The sequence below is a fragment of the Ambystoma mexicanum genome, chromosome 6q, assembly GCF_040938575.1.
Source record: "Ambystoma mexicanum isolate Mex_15411 chromosome 6q, UKY_AmexF1_1, whole genome shotgun sequence".
Taxonomy (NCBI): Eukaryota; Metazoa; Chordata; class Amphibia; order Caudata; family Ambystomatidae; genus Ambystoma; species Ambystoma mexicanum.
Window position 1 is genome coordinate 803,276,729 of NC_090937.1, and position 26,274 is coordinate 803,303,002.

The 26,274-nt window shown below is 41.2% G+C and overlaps 1 protein-coding gene across 4 annotated transcripts in view; it reads left to right on the forward strand.

The window, feature by feature from the left end:
- GRIA2 (glutamate ionotropic receptor AMPA type subunit 2) overlaps positions 1-26,274 on the forward strand; it is a 624,179-nt gene that overhangs the window by 421,137 nt on the left and 176,768 nt on the right. For all 4 annotated transcript variants that reach the window (XM_069631331.1, XM_069631330.1, XM_069631329.1 and 1 more), the window contains exon 6: positions 3,843-4,004. In XM_069631331.1, the coding sequence (XP_069487432.1) occupies positions 3,843-4,004 (162 nt within the window). The remainder of the gene's footprint in view (positions 1-3,842; positions 4,005-26,274) is intronic.

Consider the following 26,274-nt stretch of genomic DNA (forward strand, 5'->3'; position numbering starts at 1 on the left):
TTTACCAATCTATCTTTTCTAATATAAGAAGCAGAATCGACCTAAAAAGAACTGTGCATGTGCATTATGTATTCATTTGGCACCTTCTTGAGAGCAAGCTATGCACTCAATACAGGGGTCTGCAAACTGTGGATCTCTAGATGTTTTGGATTACAATTCTTATGATCTTTCACTAGGGGGCGCTGGCAGTTTTCTTTTCTTACCCATAGTGCAATGGCCCATGCCCACAGTGCAGCAGCCCCAATTTAAAGCAATCTGATTCACCCAAACTCAATGTAGATGCTGCACACACTCTTGAAGGTGCAGTCTCAATGGTGGAGATTTGTATAGCCATTCTGTGTCTGAAAACGAACGAAACGCCAGGAACTTATGCCTTACCAGTCGAATTCCACTGTATTCTTCCCGGCTCTGCTATAAAACTACTTCATGAAGTGTTTGCCAAATCTCCCTGATACATGGCCTCACATTGTCCTCTTGAAAAAAGAGAAATCGCCAATATGTTGTGCAAATAATTATATGCCAATTAGCATTATCAACACAGATTACAACATCCTGGCCAAAGTTTTATTGAGAAGGGCTAGAAAAAGAGATACTGCAGTAGATGCGTGAAAATCAGGTTGGTTTCATAAAAGGGAGTTGTGACAGATAATATGAGGACATTTTTATTGACACTAGAAAAGGGTCACTGACCTGCCAATCCAGTTGTTGCAGTTTCACTGGATGCCGAGAAGGTGTTTGATAGAATTGAATGGATATGCCTTTTCCTGACCCTTAAAATTATGGGATTCGGACAAGGTTCCAGAAATGGGTATATCTATGCGGACCCTTCAGCTTACGTTCTTACCAACTGTTTGATTTTGAGAAATGGTAACCTCCAAAGAGGTCCCAGACAAGGTTGCCCACTCTCCCCACTTCTATTCATTCTCACAATGGAACCCCTGGCTAATATGTTTTGGAACAATAGCAATATCCATGCATACGGTTATGGGGTAGAGGCAGGGAAGAGTTATTTGTATGCATTTGACCTTCTGGTGGTGATGCACGACCCTGATTCCTGCATGTCCCCCTTATGGATATAGCAAAAGAATTGCCCAATTTCGGGCTATAAAGTAAATTGGAGTAAGCCAGCAATCTTGATAGTTTCCCTAACCTGCATGAAACACATGTTTGCTCAATGGAATTTTAAATGGTGCCCAACCAAGATGACATTTTGAGAATATGGATCTCCTTAAAGGTGTACAAGCTAATGCTGATACATTTCTCGACACTACTGCCCCAAATCAAATCATATCTCCTGAGATGGTTGATTCTAAAGCTTTCCTTTTAGGGGAAGGTCAACAGTATCTAAATGAATATAGCACCCAGAATTAACAACATCCTCTCTATGCTCCCTTTTAAGCTGCCTACTGGTCTTTTCAAAGATATCAATGCCACAATGCAATGATTCCTTTGGGAGGGCAAACCACCAAGACGGATGCTCTGTAAGCTGCAACTGCCAACCAGCTCAGGCTGAAAGAATCTCCCCAATGTCTTGAAGTACCATCTGGCGTTCTGTCTGAGACATACTAGCAAGCTGATGAAACCTGATGCTGATATTTGGATCAAGGAAAAATCGAATCTGACTTCACAGCTGAACCCCAGAGCTCTACTCAGCACTAGACCGAAGAATGCAACTGAGAAAAACCCAATTACAGAGTTTCAAAGAGAGAGCTGGCACACTCTCTCTTATGCACTTGATTCTGACCCTTACATCTCCTTGGAGGCATCGTTGTGGCAAAACACTAGACTTACATCTCTGGGTAAATGTTATTTTGTCCTGATTGGTATCTGTGTGGCATTTGCTATATTGGAAACATTTTGGTTAATGGGCAATGATCCCTTATAACTAACTCTGCCAGCAATATAATCCACAGGATGACATCTACACAAAATATAGACAACTGAGAGAATTATGGAGTGAGGGTATTAGAGACCTGTCTTGCTTGCTCCCTGGAAATGGGGTCTGAAAGTGGAAGTATGCATACCTACTGTTCACCCGGCAGCTACCTTTTTCATTCTTTTAACAGCAAGTGGTGAAATGAATACAAAGACCATGTCAGTATGGGCCAGAGAATTAGAAGAAAACCTGAGACCCAGGTGCTGGAAAAGATGTAGTAACAACATACAATTAGCATCAATGGACTGGGACCTATCAGCTTGCCAGATCAAGCTGTTGCACCGAATACATGACACTGGAGAAAATGTACAGGAGGAACCTGCTCAACAGTTATATATGTTGGAAATGTAAAAAAGTAAAAGAACCTTGAGTCACCTCATCTGGTTCTGCCACAAGACTAACACATTCTAGAAAGAAGTCTGTGAGAGAACAAATTTAGTGTTGGAAACCGAAGTACCGACGAAAGCTTCCCTACTCATCCTGGGTGATGATAAAGTTATAGAAAAACTGCCCAAAACAAATAAGGCAAGGTTATTTAGGGGGTGGATGCTAGCAAAGAAAAGTGTCCTTCGTGTCTGAAAATCAACAAACTTCTTGAACATCGAAGTCTAGATTCAGGATTTGCTAACTTTGACAAGCTTTGAGAGAGGCATAAACAAGTGCAGAAGGGATTCAGACACATTTCAGGCAATAAGGAGCTGGCTACTGGAGTAGTATGGCTGAGTAGTTCGTTAAAACACTCTTTGTGTTAATATATGCCAACTTTGCCCCTTTCTTATCTCTCTTTTTTTCTTCTTTTCTTTCCCATGGACACACTCGCTTAAGAGGACTGATTTTAAAGTTTGATTTTATTCTTGTTTCGTGATCCTCCACTGTATGATGAGAATTGTATTCCATATCTTGTTTTCTAAATAAATAAATATATTACTTTAAAAAAAATCACCAGAACATATGGGAAGCATTTGTACAAAATCAAACAAAGGACATACTCTAATATGATGTGGACCCTTACTTCCTTGGCACAAGTAGGCTTCATGATAAACTGCTGGGAATTGTAGCAGATCACTGGTGTATGGAGTGCCGTGGTGCCAACATTGCCAACATTGCCATCTAGGGTCACAGAATATGTTATTTAAATACATGCATTGCCACTAGACTGTATTAACTTGCCCCTGCAGCCTAGACTCCTCTCCCTCTCATGAGACCCATGCGTGGTGACCACCCCGACAGATCTACAACATTGCTGAAAACAGGGTGAATGCCTCGCCCCATTTACACAGAATGTCAGCAGGCTTTGCACCACTCGTTATTTTTGTTGCAGGCTAGAATCTGAAGGATTTGTCTTTTTGAATTTTATTTTTTACATTTTTGGAGCTCTGGCCCACAGCCAGCCTTGGGGGCAATGCCTCTTTGCCCCCATGCCAATCCACCCACGTTCTACACCATTTATTATGCTGACTATGAGTGACAGGATTTGTAGTTCAAAACACCTGATGTGTCAAAGGTTACAGACCCCTGACCTACTGGCTCAATTGTACAGTTAAGCAGATTGAGGAGAAAGGGATTTCAAGCCATATGTTCAGCATCACATTTTGGATATTACTGAATTGTTGTTTAAGCTAGTAAATCAACTACTGGGCCACTGCCCCCACTTATAGTGACAAAACAAAATATACTTTTTTTTAATTTAGCATTTGCTCAAAGAGTGAGATTTTATATTAGTGGTACAATACGGTTAGAAGGAGCACACATTTTTTGAGTGTCAAATGCCATGGGACTTTAATTTGTACTGGTGATAATTTGTATGTTGCATATGACTGTCTTAAAAAGGTGAACTGTGAAAAATAAATCGATATGCAATGAAATGTGGCAAAGATAATGAAATAGTTTTGTTCTCTGTATCCAGGGATTTACTGATGGGGATTTATCAAAAATTCAGTTTGGAGGAGCTAATGTCTCAGGATTTCAAATAGTCGACTATGAGGAACCACTGGTATCAAAATTCATGCAGCGATGGTCAACACTAGAGGAGAAGGAATATCCAGGATCACACACAGCCAACATTAAGGTAAGATTCAAATCACCTTTACGGATGGGTACACCACCTATATGATTTGCATAATAATGAGATTATCTTCTAGCCAGGTATGGATGGCACTCACCCCTCTCCATAAATGAAGGCAGTATATTACGTTTCAGGTCAGACACATAGGCTCTCAGCCATGGGAGGACCTATTCATCTGACCTCAGAACCAGGCACATGTTATTAGTGTTTGGCTGTTACATTCTAAAAGTTTCTGTAAGCATTGAGCTGAATTAAGCCAGCAGCGGTTGAAAGGAAAAGAAATAGCAGCAGGCTCAAGCACTGTTCCTTTGTTCCTACGGCAGACCTTAGCCCCAAATGGCAGTTTTTTAAAAATACATTATTAGACTACCTCCACTCAATTAAGTGGGTATAGATAATCTTCCCTTCAATCTTTAGAGAGCGATCACTTAAAGATATTAGGCAATCGCTTAGTGGGCCCATGCTAGATACCCATGTATGTTGAAGAATTCCGGAACTCAACACAGATTTTATAATAATGCATAAAAAGCGGACCAATATGTCAGGGGTCATTTGATAAAGGTCCCCAGGGACACCATCTGGTGCCATAGCTTTCAAGCTGTGTTGGGTTGCTATTGCATTTTTCACTTCCCCAAACTGATGTGGTGTGCTAAGGAGACCAAAGGTGGACCTTCGGTTACGCATCGATCTAAATTAGTACTTTGTTTAACAAATAGCTTTACATGAACACATATACTATTCATTTTCACATCATGTTTCCTATGGCATGTACAAGTTGGAAAGCTTGGCGTACATGGGTGCTATCAAAAAGTTGCTTTATAGAAATTAATCAGTGGTATTCCATTTTATGTCACACTGACTGTCTAACGTTCATATAGGCTTTTACGGGACAAAAAGTATGCACAAAGGCGGTAGTTTATTTGTATTGTACCTTTTCCAAATATACTTGAATCTGCATAATGATGTTTTGAACTCTTAAACAATACCCATAGCCTATAATCAAACGCATACTTGGAAAGCATATTTATGCATTTTTCAACTTGTGACAAAATGATTAGATGTCTGCAAGATGTAAGGGTGCAGAAGGAGGAGACTGACACACAGGTGGCATGGTAAATGCTATAGACTGTTGTTAGTCAAGAAAATAAACAGAAAACCTAACTTTCCCCATCTCTAAGAGGAATTTCCCTGCCTGAACTAAAATGTTAAGCGTTCTGTCAGAATGTCTGTGTAAATCAATAGTCCACCATCTTGTGTCACAACCCTACCTATGACTTTTATGCTTAAAACTAAACTAGAGATAAAGTATACCATCTTGGTCCAGATGAATTACGCCCTTCTTCTGGACTGTGGATAAAAGTTCACTTCCAGATTTTGGTTTCTTCTTAAGGAAATTACATCCTTCCCCAGGTCAAAATTATCCTCGAATGCAAAAGACAAAGTTCTGAGATTCTCTCTGTCAGGCATAACACTGTGTGTCATAAAATCTTTTCAGCTTTGGTTACCAGGAGAATGACTCCCTTTTTCGGGTATCTGGACTTTAAAGTTCTACACAACCAGGGGGGTTACTCCCTTCCACTGAATTTGGTTACCAAGAGAATGACTCCCTTCTCCTGGCACTGGTCTTTCACAGTTCAACACAACCAGGGGTAATGACCCCTGTCCCCTGGTCTTGGTTACCAAGAGAATGACTCCCTTCTCCTGATACTCTTGATCCTTCCTTAAGGATTTTTTGCAACAGTCAACATCAATGATATTCAGGGTCCAAACACAGGTTTCTCCACATCTTTGATTTTGGCCAACTTGATTCACTATCCTGTGAAGTACTTCCACAAAGAAATTGATTTGTGCTTCTTCTCTACTTCTTTGCTCTCACAGACTTGGTTCATTCACCTGCCAATTACTGCCATATTGCCACAAGGAATCTGATGTGTGTCTTTTTCTTGATACATGTCCTTTCAAGTTGGCCAAGAGAATGGCTCCTTTTTCCTGGCCTGGTATGTCATATGGCCAGGGGGAATGACTCCCTAACCCAGGCTTCTTGACCTTGACATTAGGTTAGGTCCACCATGGGGAATGGCTCTCTTCTCCTGCTCTACGTATCATGTAGCTTCAAAAACACAGTTCTCAAATGTTAAATGGGTCTTTGACCCCGGCTTCTCCTCTTCTTTGATTGAGCTCACTTGGTAACTCCCTCTACCAAGTACTGAAACAAGGAAGAGGACTCATGATACTTTCTGACTTTGGGTCCCAGACCTTGGTTTCTCTCTCTCGCTCTTTGGTTTGGTCAACTTGGCTTACTCTGTCACCAAGTATTGCCACAAGGAAGATACCTTGCTTCTTGATTTGGGTCCTAGACCCCGGTTTCTCTCAATCTTCAGTTCGGCCCACTTGGTTTACTCTCTCACCAAGTGCTATGATGAGGATGATTACTCTGATCCCCCTCTTCTTGATTTGGGTCCCAGACCCTTCTTCTCAAGCCCCCACCAGCATCTGGTTGAGCCGTTTACCTTCTCGGCCTCCTGGATGCACTGACTGCCGGTCCTCCTTGGCTGCTTTCTGTCATCCGTCGGGTGGCGTGGGTGCGCCTCTTCTTGCCAGTTCTGGTCCCATGCCTCTCCTTCCCGACATTGGCTTCCAGCCTCCAGTTCTGCTCCGGACCAGGCTCACACCCTCGATTTCTTCGATCTCTCAAGGCCAGATGACTTACTTCTTCTCTGAGTCCTCTTCGAATCGCCCAGGCTGGACACTTCACCCTCTCTTTCAAGAGACGTGCCATCCTGGAATCTTTAAATGGCTATCTCAGGGTTCTACTTGGTGGTGAAGCCTTTATTGAAGATATTTTGGATACATTTTGTAAACACATTTGTGTGCTAAAAAGAGAATCCTGCATTTTATGGAAGAATAGTGAAGTGAGTGATATTTTGTATTTCTAATAGCTGTCCCTAGCCACGCGTTGCTGTGGCTCAGTCAGGTTAAATGGAATAGAAAGAAAAGACAAAGCACACGTTTCTAATATTTTTAATTTCACAATGCTTGTGGGTATAGAATATTTGTTGTTGTTCCATTTTCTGTGCAGATATGCTGACTGTAGAAAACGCAACATATAATTGTCCATATGAGAAGCAATCCATGTCTAGATCTAAACCGCACAATTCTAACGATTGGCCTTGAGCTTTGTTGATGGTGATTGCAAACGCAAGTTGGCATGAATTGAGCTGTTATGATTTCTGTGCCGAACAACATCATTTGGAAGCATGAGTTGTATTTCCTGATGTTAGAAAGGAAATGCTTAGATTCGGCTGTATATCCGGCAAGCAAAGTTTTTAATGGCTCTGGCGATTCTCCAAGTTGAGGCAGTTTAATTTTCCTGGCGGCGCAATACATTCCTTTCATTTTACTATTACATTTCAGAGCCTTGTAATAAGGACATACTTCAGTCATAGTGCCGATGAGAACATGCCGGCTCAAACTATAATCATCAGCTGGGTTGTACCAGAATGCAAGGCGATTGTAATTGCGTGATTGCTGAGCACGGAGTTGTGTTTGACGCTGATCTGCTGTTTCTCGTTGACGTCTTTCAGCCACTCTCAACCTGTTGCGTTCATTCTGTTGAGAACGAAGCAGATATGAAGCTGCTTTTACGTCCAACAGATGGCGCTGTTTTTCAGAAAAAGCATGTTTTTATCTGTCACAGGTGTGAGACATCTATGTATAGTAGGTGTATAAAAACACCTGCCTATTCAAATGCAACATTGTGTCAAAATTTCAAAGCAATCAGTGAAGAACTTTTGGAGATTTAAGATTTTGAACAAACGAACATTTACATTTTTATTTAAATAGATGGATCAGCCTATTTATTTGAAAACAACTGTTCAAAAACTACCATAAACTCAAAATTGCATTTAATTTAATAAACTAAAGATGGTAGTAGGGAAAGGTATGGATGGAGAGGTGTTGAGGTGGAATGGAAGTGAAATGTTGTTCTCGAAAAAAGGGATACAAGGAACAGTAATTTGTTTAAGAAAATGATAATAAAGAAATTTGAACAAATAAGTTGGGAACTGCATACAGAAATCCTTCCCGCAAACATTTCAATAACATACTTTCCAGCTAATAAATGTAATTTAAAAAATGCAATTGGCTTTTTCTTAACATGTTTGGCAATTCCAATACTGAGGAATATTGTGTCCAACAATTTACATTTCTACATATTCGTTTTATTTTATGCAGCCTCTTGTTTACTTATTTGTCATGTAACATTCCCTGTTCATATTGAATTGAATATACCACATTGTGGGTTAATGTAATGCTCTCATTTTGCATACTACATAACTGCAAAACATTGGGCCTCATTGTAACTATGCCGGTCCAGTAACAACGGTGTCCGTAAGCCTACCAGCCTGCCAGCACCGTTGTTACCGGACCGGCACAGTACGACTGCAGGCGGGGTGCCGTCCCGCCAGCCTGGGTCAGAAGCACCAGCACTGTTATTAATGGTGCCGGTGCTTCTATGGTCCCTATTCCCATTGAGTCCTATGGGACTCAAATGGGACTAGGGATTCACAATTACCGGCGCCTGACTTCCCGGAACGGCAGCGTTTTAATCCCCCAGTGTTTCCGGCAAGCCAGGCTCCGGTAAATTGTGCAAGTCTGCTGCTTTTACCGGCATGGTTACCGCCGGACTTGTGATGGGGCCCATGATATCCCGCGATGTAGGCAGTTATATTTTGAAACATGTGGTTGTTGTAATTCAGTTACATATGCCCCTAGAGAATCCCCATTTGAAGGTATTTTAAAACCATTATAAAATGTAGAACTGTGGTCAGAATTTGATATTATTTGGGACATTTAAACTAAACCAAACAGAGAACCACATTAAAATGAGTTGTAGTAAAGCATCTTTCTCAGTCGTAAACTGCTCACATGATTTACAAGTGAAAGCTCCTGCACAAAAGATGGAAGCAGTGGAAATACAAACTCCAAATGACAAATGGGCTTTATATATCCTCCCATACGTTATCAGTGGAAATCTATCCACAGCTACATACATGATTTGGAACAATAAATCCAGAAAAATGTAATTGCGGCTCAGATATTGAAATCCCAAAGAAAATCAAAATGATTTACAAAGGACGCAATACTCATGTATTCTGCAATGTCGTTACTGAATTCATTATCCTTGCCACACAGTCACTTTTTCAACACTCATCAACCAAAAACACATGCAGCTTGTGAGAAACCTAAGATTGGCCCTGTCAACTCACAAGGCTGAAAAGCGACTGACTTCCGTTGGCTGTCCAAATCCAGACTTCACGTGCAAGTTTATTTATTTGTTACTTTATTTGTTAACATTTATAAAGCGCACAGCAGCCCAGAGGCATCGTGGCGCTGTTACAGAACAATGAGCAGATGTTTCTGGTTACAGAGCTTGGTTACAGGAGAGTAAGGCAGATAAGTCATACATGGATACAAGGCGGTAATAAGCCCCCATGCTCCCTCTCAACCTCACAGAGCAGAAAGCGCTGAGGGGGCTCTTAATGTCTTTACCAAAATAGCAAATGCAAAATCACTAAATAAGACTATTGTATCAATTTGGAAATAATACTATATGGATTCCTAATATGCAATTCTGGTGTTTCTGGTAAAATTGTGATATGTCTGAAACTTGGGAAATGTATTTTAAAACATATGCGATCTTTTAGCAGAAGGTTTAGAAAATGTTGCTACATTAACCACCAGAGGACCAGACATGAAGGAGTAGAATTTGACACTCGGATCTTGACACAAAGGGGAATCTGACCCTAAAATGTGAATTTCTTCAGTTTCAAGAAATTGAATTATCATTTCTTGGAGATATTCCCTGGACCTCTAAAAACAAATACGATGCAGGCACGTTTGCCAATTCCATAAATATTACTAGCAAGTGTTCCACTGTTTGATCTCAACATCACCCACACAAAATGCAAAGGCCAGAAAGTTATCATAGGAAAATATCAGCCGCCTTTACGTGACAAGAATTGGCAACGCCATTGGTTGTGGCTCTGATATGACATTGGAATGTGGGTCTTTGAGTAGCAAGAGACTGCAGAAAAAAGAGTGGATGTGGTGAGGACAAGAGGGATTGATGATTGAGGCAAATGGGTGGCAGAGAGTATGGGTGATTGTTAGTGCGTAAAAGAGAGGAGACAAGGAAGGGAAAGAGTGGATCTCATAGGGCTATATCTGCAGATCTATGGATAGGTAGAGGTGAGAGGAGGGTGAGTAATACATAGGGAGGGGCAACAATCAATACTGAAAACGTTCTCATAGCAGTTCTGTACATGTACAAAACTTTATGTGAGAAAGAGGATACAGTAAATTGAATAGGGGTAGCTCAAGCTAGTGGAATTCCAGTTTTTATCTCCGAAAACGTTTCTCCTGAATCATGTTATTTTGATTACTTTTGAGATATTATACTTTATCTTCAACCCAGATGTCAGCAACTGAATAAAATAAGATGAATAAAAGAGGCTATAAGGAATCAAAGCAATATGAGGACTTTGACATATTTTTATCTCTGCTACACCTCGATTGTGTAAAGAATGTGAACTATACTTTTTTCTTTTGAGCCCGCCTACATGTAGTCAAACTACCCTTTATTTATTTTCTTTCTCCTTTTCTCCTCCATTCACCCTCCTTCTTGTATGTCCATACAATTAAACATGTTTATCCTTTTCTGTGCTCAGACATCTCATTCCACACACACTTAACTCGTGACCTGAGTATCCCAGAATTCCATGGAAACTAATATTAAATTAAAGGAGAGGATGATGAAATTACATTCTGGGTGTTCAGCCCGGAAGACTGGAATGCATAAGAACATTACTCTGTATATTATCATATCCTGTTTGAATGTGTCCACTTGGGCTAAATTTTGTTCGTTTTTGTAAAAATTTTAATGGGATACATGTATCTGAAAAATAATAGCATGCACCAACCGATGCCTCACCATAGAAACCAGCCTATTTTCTTCCATGAATTCTGTAATGTATCCTAACTATTGGCTCATTGATAATGGGAATACACACTTGGTGAGGTGATAGAGGTCATTGCTCCTAGCAATGCTTTGGACAGTGGGATAATTGAAATGAAAACCAAATATAAATCATGAACAAAATAAAAAACATAAAAGTGGAAACTGGAATCACAACAAAGAACTGTCACCTCAGCTACCCGAGATTGTGAATGTGTGTGAGTTTGTGTGTGTGTGTGAATAATGATGTACGGATAATGTATTGCATTTCAAATTGAGTGGAACAGATTACTTTCAGAAATTCAGGAGGTTCAACAGGCCGCCTACGTATGTGTGCATTTGCATGCATAGACGTATGGTGAACTTCCACAATTTCCAAAAGTGATCTGTTATTAGATCAACTGAGAAAGAATTTGTTTCCAGTGGATAAGATAAACAAAAATACAAAAGCACATACAAATATGCATACAGCAGAAACAGAAATGGAAATAACAGAAATTGAAATTCACCCCATGAAACCAAATCAACCTTTGAAGTTTCTTAAGAACAATTGAGTAGATGCACAAAGACCTATACTTCAGCAACTGAATCCAGTAGAAGCTATTTGGAAACAATCACACCAAATTGACATCAGTGCACTGCATTTCAGGTGTAAAATGCAAAGGCTAAATCCAGCAAGAGTTGGATATCTCAATTGGCTACATGCTATCTTCTACCAAATTGTTGTGGTATTTGGATTGTGTGTCATTGTAGCCTTTGTGTGTACATTTATGTGTATAGACTGCCAAAAGGCAATGACAATTGAAAGGTTACAATACCATCACCAATAGAATTTCCTACATTGTAGTTCAGAAGATGTACAAAAACAGCAACTGGCACTAGTGGAAACAATGCTCAAATGGATTCCACTTAATCTAGTTGCTGACATGTAGTTTTTGAACAACCATGTAACCTAGATGATGGAGAGAAGAAAACATGCACCTATTTTATGCACGATAATAATAATAATAATAATAATAATAATAATAATAATAATAATAATAATAATAATAGTAAATAGCTATTATTATTACTATGAGTTTATTTATTGAGTGCATACCTAGCTACGGTCACACTAGCACAATCACAAATTATGTTTATGCGTTAGGTAACATTAATGCTTTTTTCATGAAACGCACAGCTGGCACATGTTCATGTTCTTAAACACTAATCCAAATAAATAGGCTGATTTTAAATATGAACTCTTTCCATGCACCATCAAACTGAATTCTATAACAAACATAGCAATTTACAGCAATTTACGTGGACCACTAATGTCTGTATAGCGAGTGTGGCAACATGATCAAAGCATTGCCATGTTGTGTGTTCATGTAAGAATAACATTCTCCCCACTTATCACACATAGCATTTTTTTTCCGTACATTATGCACCTCTAAAAGGACATCCATGGTCTAAAACATAACAGTACTATCTACAGATCTTGAGTAGAATTCTTTTAATCCCCGAACTGATATGTTTAAAGATTTTGGGAACATTCAACTGCACACCTTCCTACTAACCAACAAGAATCAGCAATATTTATTAAGTGCATGACTGAATTCCCTACTGTTAAAAATGGCCTGTAGAAATGAAGTCAATTCTAGGATGCATAGTTCTATAGTAAAGTCTTTCATAATTAATAATCACTTATCCATTACGTTCGCTTTGCCCTTTATATTTACAGGCAAGGCCGACCCCCTGCACTTGCCTTTGGGTCCACACTTGCCAGGGTGTTGTCTTAGGCATGCACTACCTGTTGGGTAGTTACCTCCCTCTCACCTGGGTTGTCACCGCCTACGCACTTACCAGTTAACTTAGTAATGGACACCCTGGCACTTTCCCCCTGAGGGACCCTCCAGCACTTACCAGCTCCACCCACCCCGTCTCAATCTCAGCACCTGCACGTTCCGAATGACACAAGGACTAGTAGGAGCGGTTTGGTTTTATGTTTTATGTTTATTATTTGCTTCCTTGTTCCCTTCCCTTCTTGCCTTGGTGCGCTTTGAACCACTGTCCAGCTGTACAAGCGCCTTATAAATGGCCAATAAATAAATAAATAAGTCAAAAGCCAATTATTAGAAGCATGCACGCCCCTGAATGAGGCCCATTAGAAACCATATCATATAGGAAAAGCGAGATTAACATGACCATGGATTGTGTTCATTTCTGCGCAAATCGTGAAGAATATAGGATGCAAATAAGTTGACTGATCTGCACAAACCAATGGACAGTCAGCATTCAACAAGCATTCATGGATCCTAAAGGGCATTGCATAAATATTTGATTGTTGTATCACTAAATATTACTTTTTCGGTTGCTATATTGACAATTTGAGATGCAGTACAACATGTGAGATTAAGGTTGTGCCTACAAGAAGGCTACATCCTTGTAACAGGAATTTACTAATGTCTCCAAGATATTGCACAATGTTGTGCTAATATGTCACTTCCTAGACCTGGTAATTGATTGCAAAATAAATATAAGAAGTGCTGGTTTGGAGAAATGTATTCATGCTAACTTGTAACGTTTTTTGTTTCCTTTAGGCTAATGCAAAAGGATTTAGACAAAGACATTGGGCCTGATGTATGGACTTCCTAGCACAGTGCAAAGTCACTTTGCACTGCATAAATACACCTTGCACTGTTCTGTAAATCAGGGTGTTTGTTGGCAGTGCAATGTCATTTTGTACCAGTACAAAGTCACTTTGCATTGTGCTACAAATTCCATGAATCAGCCCCATTGTGGTTTCACTAATAGAGGAAGTTATAATTAGCAGTGGACTGCATTTCTTAAATCATGAGCATGATTTAAGCCAAGGTGATCATTAGTATTCTACATGGTTTGGATGTTTCACACACTGAACCAATATTAAGAGGTTGAATGCTTTGAATGTCTGAAGCATTTGACAAGTTCAAAGAACAGGAATACCTCTTTTCACATTCTTTTGCCGAGATGTCAATTGGGATTCAAAGGAATAAATGTAGCCTGGATTTAGTGCAGGAGAGCGGGGGCGTAGTTGGTTAATTACTAATGAGAGAATGTGTGACTGGAATAGAATACAATCAATATATTTTGGAAGAAACATACAAATATTAGGAAACTGGTGAAGTTAGAGTATGAGTTAAAGAAAGTGAAAGTGAACATCGGGAAACTATACTATGGACCACATTACATGTTCAGCTGCGTGGGCAATTGTTGGCAGTAATTCCATTACCTTCCCTTTTTTGGGCAGTAACATCATTTCAAGTGATTCCACTTCACCACTGAACTCCGAGTAGGGAGGTCAAGTGGATTATGTACTGCCAACAAGTAGTTAGAGGTAAATCCCCCACAGTGCCTAAAAGAATCAGCAAAATGAACACGTGTGATAAATCCACAAAAATCCCCATGGAACCCTATTGACTCTGTAAATGGGGATCAACACTGCCTTACTACCACTTTTAATCCAGTGGTTATTCTGCTGGACAGAGTGGCAGTACTGGTAAATGACTTTGGGGTTTTTCCATAAAAAAATTCCCAGAATTACTGATATGACTGTAATGAGATCTAATGCTTGTATTGTCACCAAGGTACTATAACTACAAATGACTCAACATTTAGCAGGGAAATCACATTGGACCACATTTTAAGGCGTCAAGCTTTCTCTGAAAGTAAGCATTTGAGGCTAAATGGAGAGTAACACATTCTGAAAATGTTGTTACCTTTAGTTTGCTTAGTCTTGGTAAGATGGCTTGCATAAATGGGTTTATGGATCTGTTATTTAAAACTTATGTGAATAGGTTGTGTACTCATTTGAGTTTAGTTTATGATCAACATATGCAAGCAATTTAACAACCCCCACCCAGTACAAGATGTGTGCAACTATTTATTTAAGGACCCTTTTTATGGTCATGGTCAACCCCAGTTTAAAAGGCCAAACTCATCCTCCAGCATATTGTTTATTTAAAATATAGAAGTACATAACTCACTGGAGATTCCCTTCTCACAATGGAAGTGAAGTGCACCCGATAATAATTAGTTCAAAACAAATACCCTCCTTTAAATAAACAAGTGAATGGTTGTTCAGAATCATACATTTTCAAGTACCCTCATTTACGTTAGCTGACAAAATAATTCAGTCTATGTTGCTTTTGTTACAAATCAATTGAATGGTTGTTTTTAAAATGATACTTAATTTACACAGACACATAGAACGGTAGAAAGGAGAATCTGTGTTAGATCACACATCTCTCTGGAACCCATGGCCTTTATGTGACCTCCCAGGTTCTCCAGGGAACATGCAAAGAGAGTCTTCCTAAGGAGCTTTATGTTTGTCTAGGGCGTCGTGATTGTGTAAACCAACTGCTCATCTCTGAAGTCCTCTGTCTCGTCAAAGGTCACGGATACATTAAGACTCATTTGCTGCTGTAATCACCTTGATGTATTAATGTCTAATCTAAAGTTGTAGATACCCTGAACTATAGATAGTACTATAGTGAAGTGCCTTTTAAACTTCTTAGTACTATGAAAGGCTTTAAATAGGACACAGGCCAGGGGTACGCACCACACTGGCTAAGATTTTTATCACTCAAACTGAATCCCTCTGGAACTGCAACAAGATCTCAAATCACCTTTAGCCCAGCCAACAAATATACACCACTTCTAGGCTGTGATGTTCCTTTCTCCCATTGTAAGGAGAAGTCACATGATCCTTTAATGCTTTATCAGGTTAGGTTGTGATTATTTTGTAAAGAGAGATCATAAGACTCACAAGTGGAATAATTCTATGAAAGCCCTTTCCCCTATACCTGTCAGCGTTCAGTGATTCAGCAGGATGACTTGTATTGCTGATTGTTGCCTTTGCAAACTTGGAGGAATCGGTATGGCATTTCCATTTCTCTATATCATGTTGGTTCGGGGAAGCCTATCATTCGTCAGCAGAGAATTCTCCATCATGTCAAAAGAAGGTTCTTTTCAGCACTCAGAAATACTTCAACAGTCTCTACCCTGAGTTATAAAGGTGTGATGGAGTAATGATGCCTTTCAACTCAGAAAGGAATGTCCAGGCTCAGCATTAAATATAATGTGCCTACCCAACCAGGCTGCTATATTCGGAAAGAAGTTTTGGCATCACACAAGAAAAGGCCCAATGCCAAGTCAGAAGTTCATTGTCCTCACCCATTTATGTAGTTAACACTGTTTCTTGTGCTCAAGTGGAATCATTGAGGCCCACAACCACACATTCCATCACCTCTCAAAGACATTGCTCAGGTCAATTGCAGCCATGGCAAATCCTCTCTGATAGTTTGCCTTAGGGTTTCCTCTCTGGTTTAATTAGCAACCTTCCGGCAGCTAAACTCCAGAAAAGGAAATACAAATCACTAGATACAATTGAGAGACGCACACTTACATGCAAACATGAAGAGCAGTCATGAAAGATTATATGACCATCAATCAGCAAATTCAAGAAATTCAAGAGCACTTTACATCATTACCAATGATGTTCCACTGATATGTGTCAAACACTTCAATGGGGGTCATTGCTAACATGTAATTTGCATTGTTAACTTAATTCTTGTGTGCAGAGTCCTCACTTCATGGTACATAAACACACTCACTAGAAAATAAGCTGATTTAATTGTTGGGTTCATTGGTGGAAAATGTCCTTGTGCAGCTGCGCAGCTGAGGGGTTTTCCCAGTCCACTTGTTATGTTGTTTAGTATCTTATCATTCTGAACTTTTGCCACAATTGGATCTACCCAGTCAAGCATACTCTGAATATTTCATCCCAATTGTGTTACTTTTATGTCAGTACATCACTGGTTTTGATTTTCCAACCTGATGTTTTTTTTTAATGTTTTTGAATGTATGCTAGGGTCTAGGGTTCCCTTTTGCATTCTTCTTATGTGTAGAATTCTACTGAAGTGTGCCTGTTACAAACACATATTTTGACTAAAACCCTTGTTTGTGTCCTGCTCATAATAAGCTGTGCTGCTTGTAATCTATTAAAGCCTAAAGTGAGTGGGTAACAAACACCATCTGTTACTTTAAACCTGAACATTGCTATTTTCCATTCTAGGGCTGCCAACAGACAGACCCTAGACTAGACCTGAAACTCCACTTAGCACACAGTATTCTCTGATGAGAAAGAATGAGAGGCATCATTTATAAGAACCGAACAATCTCTGTTTAAGTATTTCTACCAAAGGCATGAGTATGATCTGACGTAATTGTTATCAGAACCAGTGGCATGTGAGGCAATTGGGGAATCGGCAAGCTACTCAAACTGGCATAGCACACAGAGTGTTCAGCATTTCACAAAACATGTGTGCACTGGTGCATCTGATGCCATTACTTACTGTGGTCCCATCCCCGCTCTTCCTCATCACCCGTTTGCCTTCCTTTTGTACCCGTTGCTCTCTTCCACAGCCCATGATGTGGGCCACTGGGCTGCTCTTGGCCGCTCACACTCCTGTGCTGCCAGCAACCCCACCACCTCCACACTCTTCTTATTGGTCAGCATGTTATCACATGCCAATTCACCATCCATCCAGCTTAATCGGCGCAGCCTTTCTTTTATCTTCTCGGCGCATACAGCAATGGTTGAACAAATAAACAAAACAAATAATGGGCAATCTGACAGTGCACAGCTCTCTATACTGATACTACTAGGCCTTAAAGGCAACATAGAGTACCTAAAACATATGTGAACGAGCTTGATATGAAAACAACAGACATCCACATAATGAGCCACGGATAGTTTACATTTTGAAAAAAGTGTTTCTGAGAACAAATTACCTACCAATGTTGAAAGCCTACATTTTACAATATTTTAAAAAAAAATACCTGGACAATTTATGCAGAGATGAGAATTTCATCTGGATAGGCTATCAGCACACCAGCATTTGTACCACCCCTAAATAACATAGTAGTCGCTGTTATTGAGAAGACAAGGTGTTAAGGCAAGTATCACACCACTCAAAGGCCCAGGCTATTTGATCTGCAGATATTTAAAAACATTAGGAAATTCAATACAGATCACCCCTTCACAAGGGATATCAATGTGGGGTATGACATCCAACCCCACTTTGAACAATGAGGTACAGAAGGATAGACTCATTCTGAGTTTACACACATGATAATGGTTGTTGGTATGCCACCTTGTCCTTCAATGAGGATGCAAACCACCATCAATCAAGTACTGAAAAGAACAGATTTGTCATTCCTGGTGCTATGTAGGATAGTCCCATGAATGCAATGTGCCCTGTAAAATCACCCAAGCCAAAATGCAAACATTTACAAAGAATGGACCTTGTTTCTTTGCCCTTTACAAATACATTGGTATTACAAGAAGCCAAAGTAGCCCCCATCAGCCCATCTGCATGTCAGTGGGCAAAGGCACAGTAGGCTCCATGATGAAACAACAAGTAAAGAGGACAAACTCTGCATCAACTATACTAATGTCTGCCTGCGAGTACCAACAGTCCACATGCTGGACTAATATTAACTGCCACAGGCCACAGAAAAACTGAACGATAAGAAGCAACTGAGCCCCTCCAAACACCAAAAAGAACAAATGATCTGCTCTTCTCCGTAATTCTGCCAATCCAAATCCAAATACACAAACAATACGTACAAAGCACGTGTGCCTATAAATCAACCAGCAGGTTCCAGACACATGACCTCTCAACAATAGTCTACCCGCAATGCTTTCAGGTGTGGCAACATTGATTAAGCTCTACCATTTTTTAAAAACATTCCAGAACTTGAACTCACTACAGATATATAATTATCTGGTGATGAAATGACTATTTCCCAGCAATGGTACAGGGGAAAACAATGGCTTCGTAGCCTCATGCTACACCCAGCACTACTACTAGCGCAGTAGTGATCTGAGGATGGAGATGAAACAGGCCCCAAAATGGATTGCATACCTCATTTGTCTCTTATGGTACCATGGGCTGAGGGCAATAGTCTCTGGGGATGAGTGAACCAGTAAGGAAGAATCGAAACCACAGCAGCACAGTGGAACAAAAATCAAATTAGTGTCCATAAGAAAGGACTATAAAATATAGATACTTTAATAAAACATAGGCAACTGGTAAAAAACGCAAAACAAATCCCACCCATGTAAAGCAAATACACAGATTAGTGCAAGCTCAAGCTGTTGACACTATGGGCCTCATTACAACTGGGGCGGTAAGGGGTTAATGGCGCTGGTAAAGGTGCCAGCATCGTTAACCCTGTACCGCCTCATTACGAGGTTCCCTCGCGGGACCCGCTCTGAACGTCTGCTCAGACCAGACTTATTAAGGGCATGGCTACCTCCAAACTCGTAATGAGGCCCAAGGTGTAAATGACAGAGAGAGGAGAAACTATCAGATATGCAGAAAGATAAGTGAAATGCAAAATAATTACTTTCCGAATGCATTTCAAGGTAGGGAATGGTGTTATGTTTCTAGAGTCCACAGTATAAAGGGGAGGGTGGTTAAGCCTAATACATCATTTGTAGGTGCCTATAATCTATTCACAACTCTACCTAGTCTTTTGGACACAGTCTTAATAGTGATTGTTCAATTGTGCGTAGTTTGACGTTAGGCAGCTGTGATTCCAGTTGTTATGACTTGATAGCTCAGTGACTAGCTCGAAAGTGAAAAGTAGGCAATTCAGCCACAATGGTTCGATGTGGCAGGTTGGTCTTAAACCTATGGGATCAGCAGCGGGAGGCTTCTACTTCATGACTTGACTGGATAATCCAGGTGGCTCATGGCAGTCAAGTGTAGCTTGCTGCACAAGTGCTGGGGAAGCATATAGCTTCTCCAGCTCAACAGTAGTTCATAATGGGTTGATTGGCTCAATGTAGCTCGAATCATGAAATGCTGGATTCTGCAACAAGCATTGCCACAAGTAGTACCTTTGGGAATGCAGTGTGTTGTGGATCCTTTCACCGGTGCCCTTGAAGGAAAATTATGTTTGCCCTGCTTTTCTTAGTTCAGGGAAAATAATTTTAAGATGCTTGCAAGGTCTTGGCCACAGCCCAGGGCAGTGCTCCCTGGGTACAAGCGGTCTTCAATTGCAAGCAAGCTTTCTTTCCTGCAGTCACTTCTCGTGACCCCAAAAAAGGGGTAAGGGAGATAGCTGCCAGAGCTACTGGAGATCTTGTCTTCACCCTATGCAAGAGACTTTGCTGAGATGTAGATCCAAAAAGAGTTCCATATGGATCTGAGAGCTCTGTATGGATCTGTCTTCTGTTGCTGGACAATTCCTAAGGATTATTCACCAAATGGTAGTTTTTAACTCAGTAAATAGGTAAAAGCTAAGAGGTGATTGCTTTGTTTTAAAACCTGCTGTTAAAAGCCCAATCTATGCCTCTGCTGCAGGTCTTCCCTTCTTTGCTGTGTCATACCAAGAGTCTTTGATTTGCAGGAAGTCAGGGGTAAAACGCAAGAATTGATGTACAGTAAGATTCAAGAGGCCAAAAGTCTTCTTCTTGTAGGTTTCTGGCCTTTTGGCTTACCTTTCCCACCCCTGTCTGTCACAGATCAAAGAATCTCTATGTTAATTATCCCATTTCAAGTATTTCAAATGTGCACTACAGCTTCCATTTAAGTGCTTGTTCCCATCCTGCCATTTGAGGATGGCAAACACTCCCTCCTGGAGAGGTGTCAAAAGTCCCATTAAGAGTATGCAACGTTTCCTTGGATGTAACTGGGAACACGTGTTCTGGTAGAAGGCTCAAAGGTAGAAGCCTGCAGAATTTGCCGATTTCAGCTGTGGGCCAAAGTGGAAAGATAGAGTTGGCGGGATAAAGTATGCCAGCAGGTTTTTGTAGTTGACCGTTTAATAAAGATTGCCCACGCTTACAGCTCAGGAAGTCTTCATTCTATTAAAGACAAGGAGGTGAGCATTATGATTTACTTTCTTTTATTGCTGCCATATCAGCTCTTTAAAACTTGAACGTTAAAACTGAACATTTATGGTTTGTATTCAAGCAAGTTTAGAGTTCCAAACTAAAATTCCAGTCAAGATCTCAGGTAACTTTGAGCCCCATAGTCCTCCGGGCTCCAGTAGTCCTGATTTCATCTCCTCCACCTATCAGTGGCTTGATCCATTCCTCTTTCTTTGCCATCAATGTCAATGACCCTGAACGTCTACTGTCCTTTGCCAACAAACGATCCTCTTGATCAGGACTGTGAACTACACTTTCAGAAGCGGTGAACTTTCTGGTCCAACGGGACAACTTGCAACTTTATCCTCTCATCCCCTTCCATTGAACGCCTTCAGACCGCCTTCTTGTCATCTTCTGTGAGAAATGAAGAAGAATTTATGAAGGGTGTGAATGTGCTAAAGCTTAACACAAGATACAATCCATGTCAAATGAAGATTTTGCCATTCTGGGTGGGATATAATGCTTGCCTCCTTGTCTTTAATAGAATTAAGACTTCTTGAGCTGTAAGCGTGGGCAATCTTTATTCTATGGAAAGACAGGAGGCTTGCATTATGCTTGTTCAAAGCTTGCTACCACCATATTCGTTATATCTGATATATCTGATACAGGCTTGAAATAGACTGTCTTAAAGGTAGACTCCGAGGACCAATCTGCTGATTTCATTATGTCCAGAAGTGAAACCCCTGCTGTGAAGGCTGTAGAAGCCATCGCGCCCCTAGCAGAATGCACGTCAAAAACAGACAAGTCTATCCCTTCCCACTGCATTATCTCCCTCACCCATCTAGCAATTGTAGCTGCTACCACAGCATGATAGGGCTTTCTACGTGCTATAAGCAATTGGGTCACCCCTTGCGGTCTAGGATGCGCTGTCGCCTCCTCATAATCTTTAATGCATTGCGCTACGCATAACTTCTTATTCTCTGTGAAGTAAGGGTAGGAAATAACTCTTTAATCTGTCTTTGTTCTTTTAGCAATGGTAAACGCTACTCCCTCCTGGTAGAAGATCTTTCTATCTATTTCTAGAGCTTTGACGTCCGACACTCTTCGACAAGCTGTAAGGCATAACAACATTGCTAGTTTGCCTAACAATTGCGAACGGGAAGAGTCACGTTTCCTGGCCACCTAAGGAAAAGACGAAAAACGTCTCTGACATCCCACAATACTGTGTATTTGGGTTCTGGCGGTCTTTTAAGCTTCACAGGACTGACGGGTGTTCCCCTACTGAACTCCCCTCTACTCTATCGTGTCCTGCTGACATTTCAGATCTGTATACTCCCACAGTCCTGAAGGCACAGCCTGAAATCTAAACACCAGGAAATTGAGGACTTGTACTACAGGGGTTGAAATGGGAGCCAAACTATGTTCTGTACACCATTGAGCCCAACCATTCTATGCAGCGCTATAGGTACTAAGGGTGGATGGCGCCCAGTAGTCTCTGATACAGTCTGCAGCGAGTTGCAAAATTCCTGGCAACTCCCATCTCCTACTGAAACCCTGCAGGCTATAAAGTGTAGCATGCCTGTCGCTACTTGCGGGTACGTCTGCCTGGACGGCCAGAGAAGAAGGTCCAGCTGATGCGGAACTATCCTCGGAAAATCCGAAGAAAGTTCAATTGCTACTGGATTGCAGGCCTAGGACTTCCAGAAGGGTAGAACCATCATGATCTCCGCTTGATCTCTGCGGACCTTTGCCAGAGCTCTCGTGATCATGATGAACGGCGGGAAGGCATAATGAACCGCTCTGGTCCACGGGTGCAGAAAGGCATCTGTACCCGCTGCACCCGGGTATATCATCCAACTGAAGTTCTTCTGAGTCTGGGCGTTCAGCCTGGACACAAATAGATCTATGTCTAGAGGACCCCATAGTTCCTGTAATCGTCTGAACACCTGCGGGTGTAGCTTCCAATCACTGGAGTCTACAAGATACCGTGAGTTCCAGTCTGTTACATTGTTCTGGGTCCCTGGTAGTATTCGTATGGGGTGCAATTCTGTTTTCTGAATGGGGATCGCTATGAATTCTAATTGGAGGCCCGCTACTGCTTGGAGCACCCATGTATGGCACGACAAAGCTTGTCACCCACTTAAAACTGGAGAGTTCTCCCTTCCACTCGCAGGCTTGTTACACTCACCACCTGAGGCGCTGGGCTGCCAGTAGGACCCTCTTCCCCTACGACCTCTGGGGTATCTCGCTCTCGCTGGGAAGAAGTTGTCCTGCTGATATCCCTCCCAGTATTGGGCACGAGCCCCGGGGGTCTGCACTGGAAGTTATAGCGACCGGACGAGCGACCCCTGTGGTGTCCGGTCCTGGCAAAAATGTACTCTGGAAATAATTTCCTTATGGAGCTTTGGGCTTTCTCCAATGTGGAGTACGTTCCTACGAACTGGGACATCTCCTTTGCGAATGCCTCTCATAGGAGGCCAGGTCGCTTAGTTTGCCGTCTCTCTTTAACAAGACGCCCCTCCTCTCCAAAGAGAGGGCGCAGTTGGCATTCCCAAGGAGACACACTGCTCGTTGAGCCCAGTTGCCCAGTGCAAGGGCATCTACTGGTTTTCCTGTATCCGCTACCTTTTCTGCCAAGTCCATGATTTTGGCTAATGGCCCTGCTATATCAAGGAGTTTGTCCTGACATCCCCTCCAGGCCCGGCAACCCTTTTCTGATGTCCCACGCTGCCTTTGTTGCAAAGGTGACCATTTTGGGGTCGAGATCCGGTGTCTCCGCCAGCTTCCCTGGCAACTCCGGTCTCGGACATTCTGCTCTCATACGAGATCGCCCCTCTCTATCTAGAGGCTTCCTAAAATAATGTGCCATGTACAGCGCCACTCTAGGCGATGGGACCCACTCGGAAGACTTTGGGTGCCGAATGGCCTCCGGATCAAACATGTCTGCCGTGGTATCTATATCTTCGTGTTCAACGCTCTCTTCAGTGTTTTTACTGGCGTCTTCTTCTTCTCCCCCTTCGTCGTCAGGCGAGTAGCCCTCATCGTAATCCCCTGAATTATTCACCCTTGGGGCAGGGGGTCTATCTTGGAAATTTGCCTTTTTTGCCAGGAAGGCTCTTTTTAGCCTGGCGACAGGGTCACCTTGTCCTTGGGGAACAATGTTTACCCTTTCCACAGCACCCAGGGGGGGGTCAAAGAGTCTCTGCTCTTCTGAGCTACTTGCCACCCCTTTTTCACAAACCCCTTTTGGGGTATCCAGCTGATGCTCACTCTCCAGGACTGTCTGCGTTCATTATTATTATTTTTTTATTTCTATTGGCTGAATTGAATCAACCTGTCAAATATTTAAACATAACAATTATTGTTAAGATACAAAGCACAAATAATAATAAAAACAGCTATACAAACATTCGAGCTTTCAAAATGGTACCATTGCCACCATCCTATTATGAGCAAATTAAATTTGAAGAAGAAAAAGGTTAATAAAATAAAAACACAGATTTACCGAACAAAACATTAGTTTCTCATACAATACAATATGGCAATTTTTAGCAATCCAAGATGTCTAGATTTAAACATTCTAGAAAATTAACTGTTGCAATTTGTATTGCCATATAAGAAGAACCTAAGATACTAGACCAACAATCTTACGGATCTAGTCTGCTGAAGAACTTACAATGTCTGGTGAATTGTGTTTCTCTCCTAGGGCGCAATGCTAGACATTCTGTTATTAAATGAACTAAAGTTTCACGGGAATCACAGTTCATACAAAATCAGCAAATATTGGCATGTGGTAAAATGATCTTTCGTTTTTCTTGTATGTCCTTTGTAAACCACAAATTGAACCTCAAACGTAAAATACCAGTACAGTATTTTGGTGAGGCAGCTTGCACTAAATATGATGGTAGGGTACACATTTTTTTCGGTGGAAATCTAATCACATCACCATCTCTAACGCGCCTTGAAACACTTGTGTATAGGCGCGTTACAAATGCCATATCATATATTGCAGTCAGCATTCTCTTGTCTTAATCCAATCTGCCTGATAGATTTTTGACTTGGCTTTGTCTGGATTCGTGAGTAGTATGTCAATAGACACCTCAGCATCAGCCAGCATGTGATAGACTTTTAACAGCCAGATATGTACAAAGGCATGTTTCACCGAGAGCATATATTGTGTATTTTCAAAATTGAGTCATAGTCTGTGGAGAGCAGACATTTCCTGAACAAAGCACATACTCGCCAGATGTAGAGTGCTTGTAGCGAAACCAGCCCTAGCTCGTATCGAATCCAGGCGCAAGGGGTGCATTGAGGCAGATGTAATGTGTGCCTCCAAAATGTAGCCTCCCATTTGACAAATTGAGTGGAGAAATCTTCAGACAGAGTTTCCAAACCATATACAATGTGGTCACTATTTTCATATTCCAAAAGTGTCAAATAGGTTTGATAGAGAATTTGCCATATTTGAACATGAGAATACAAGCCTGTGATGGTTCTGTGGCTAGTTTGGCTTCCACACAAGCTTCATGGCCCCTTGCATGTGGTTTGCCTCAAAAATAATCCCAAAATACGTATATTGGTGGGCTATAGTCAAAGGGATTTGATCAATGACCCATAGGTGGGTAAAGGGTCTAGATTTGTTTGGTGATTACAACCAAACCTGCATTTTTGCAGTATTTATTTTTAGGTCATTAAGCTGCATATAGTCATGAAAGGCATTCAGGAGATGTTGTAAGCCGATCTGTGTTTTTGAGATGAGAACTGGATCATCTGCATACATTAGTGCTTTGATAGAGTGGTTATTGAATTTGGGAGAGTCGGAAACAGCATTTGCAAATACAGTTCTGACATCCTGGATGAAATAGTTGAATATGGCTGAGGCTAAATTGTTTTAGGCCTCTTACTGTAGAAACATTTTGTGAAAGTCGGCCGTCCAGTGAGAGACGAATTTTAAGGGAGGTGTCTGAATGTAAAGCGTGTATTATATCGTACAATGTAAGGGGACAATGATCTCTACATAGCTTTCAGAGTAGGATTGGCCGGCTGACCGAGTCAAACGCAGAATAAGATCCACAAATGCAAAAAAGACTTGTTTAATCGAGTGGCATTGAGCTTTGATGGCATTTAGGTAGTATAAGTTAATGCTAGTGCCCATGCCAGCCACAAAGCCTGTTTGTTGAGGATCACACAGGTGGAAAATTGATGTCCAAGTATTGAAGTCGCGAAGGATCAATTTACAGAAGATCTTCCCCGGGGCATCCAATAGTGCAATTGGCTGATAGTTAGATCGTATACTACAGTCGCCCTTTTTAAAGATGGGTATGATTATTGAGGTTTTCCACGTAGGAGGT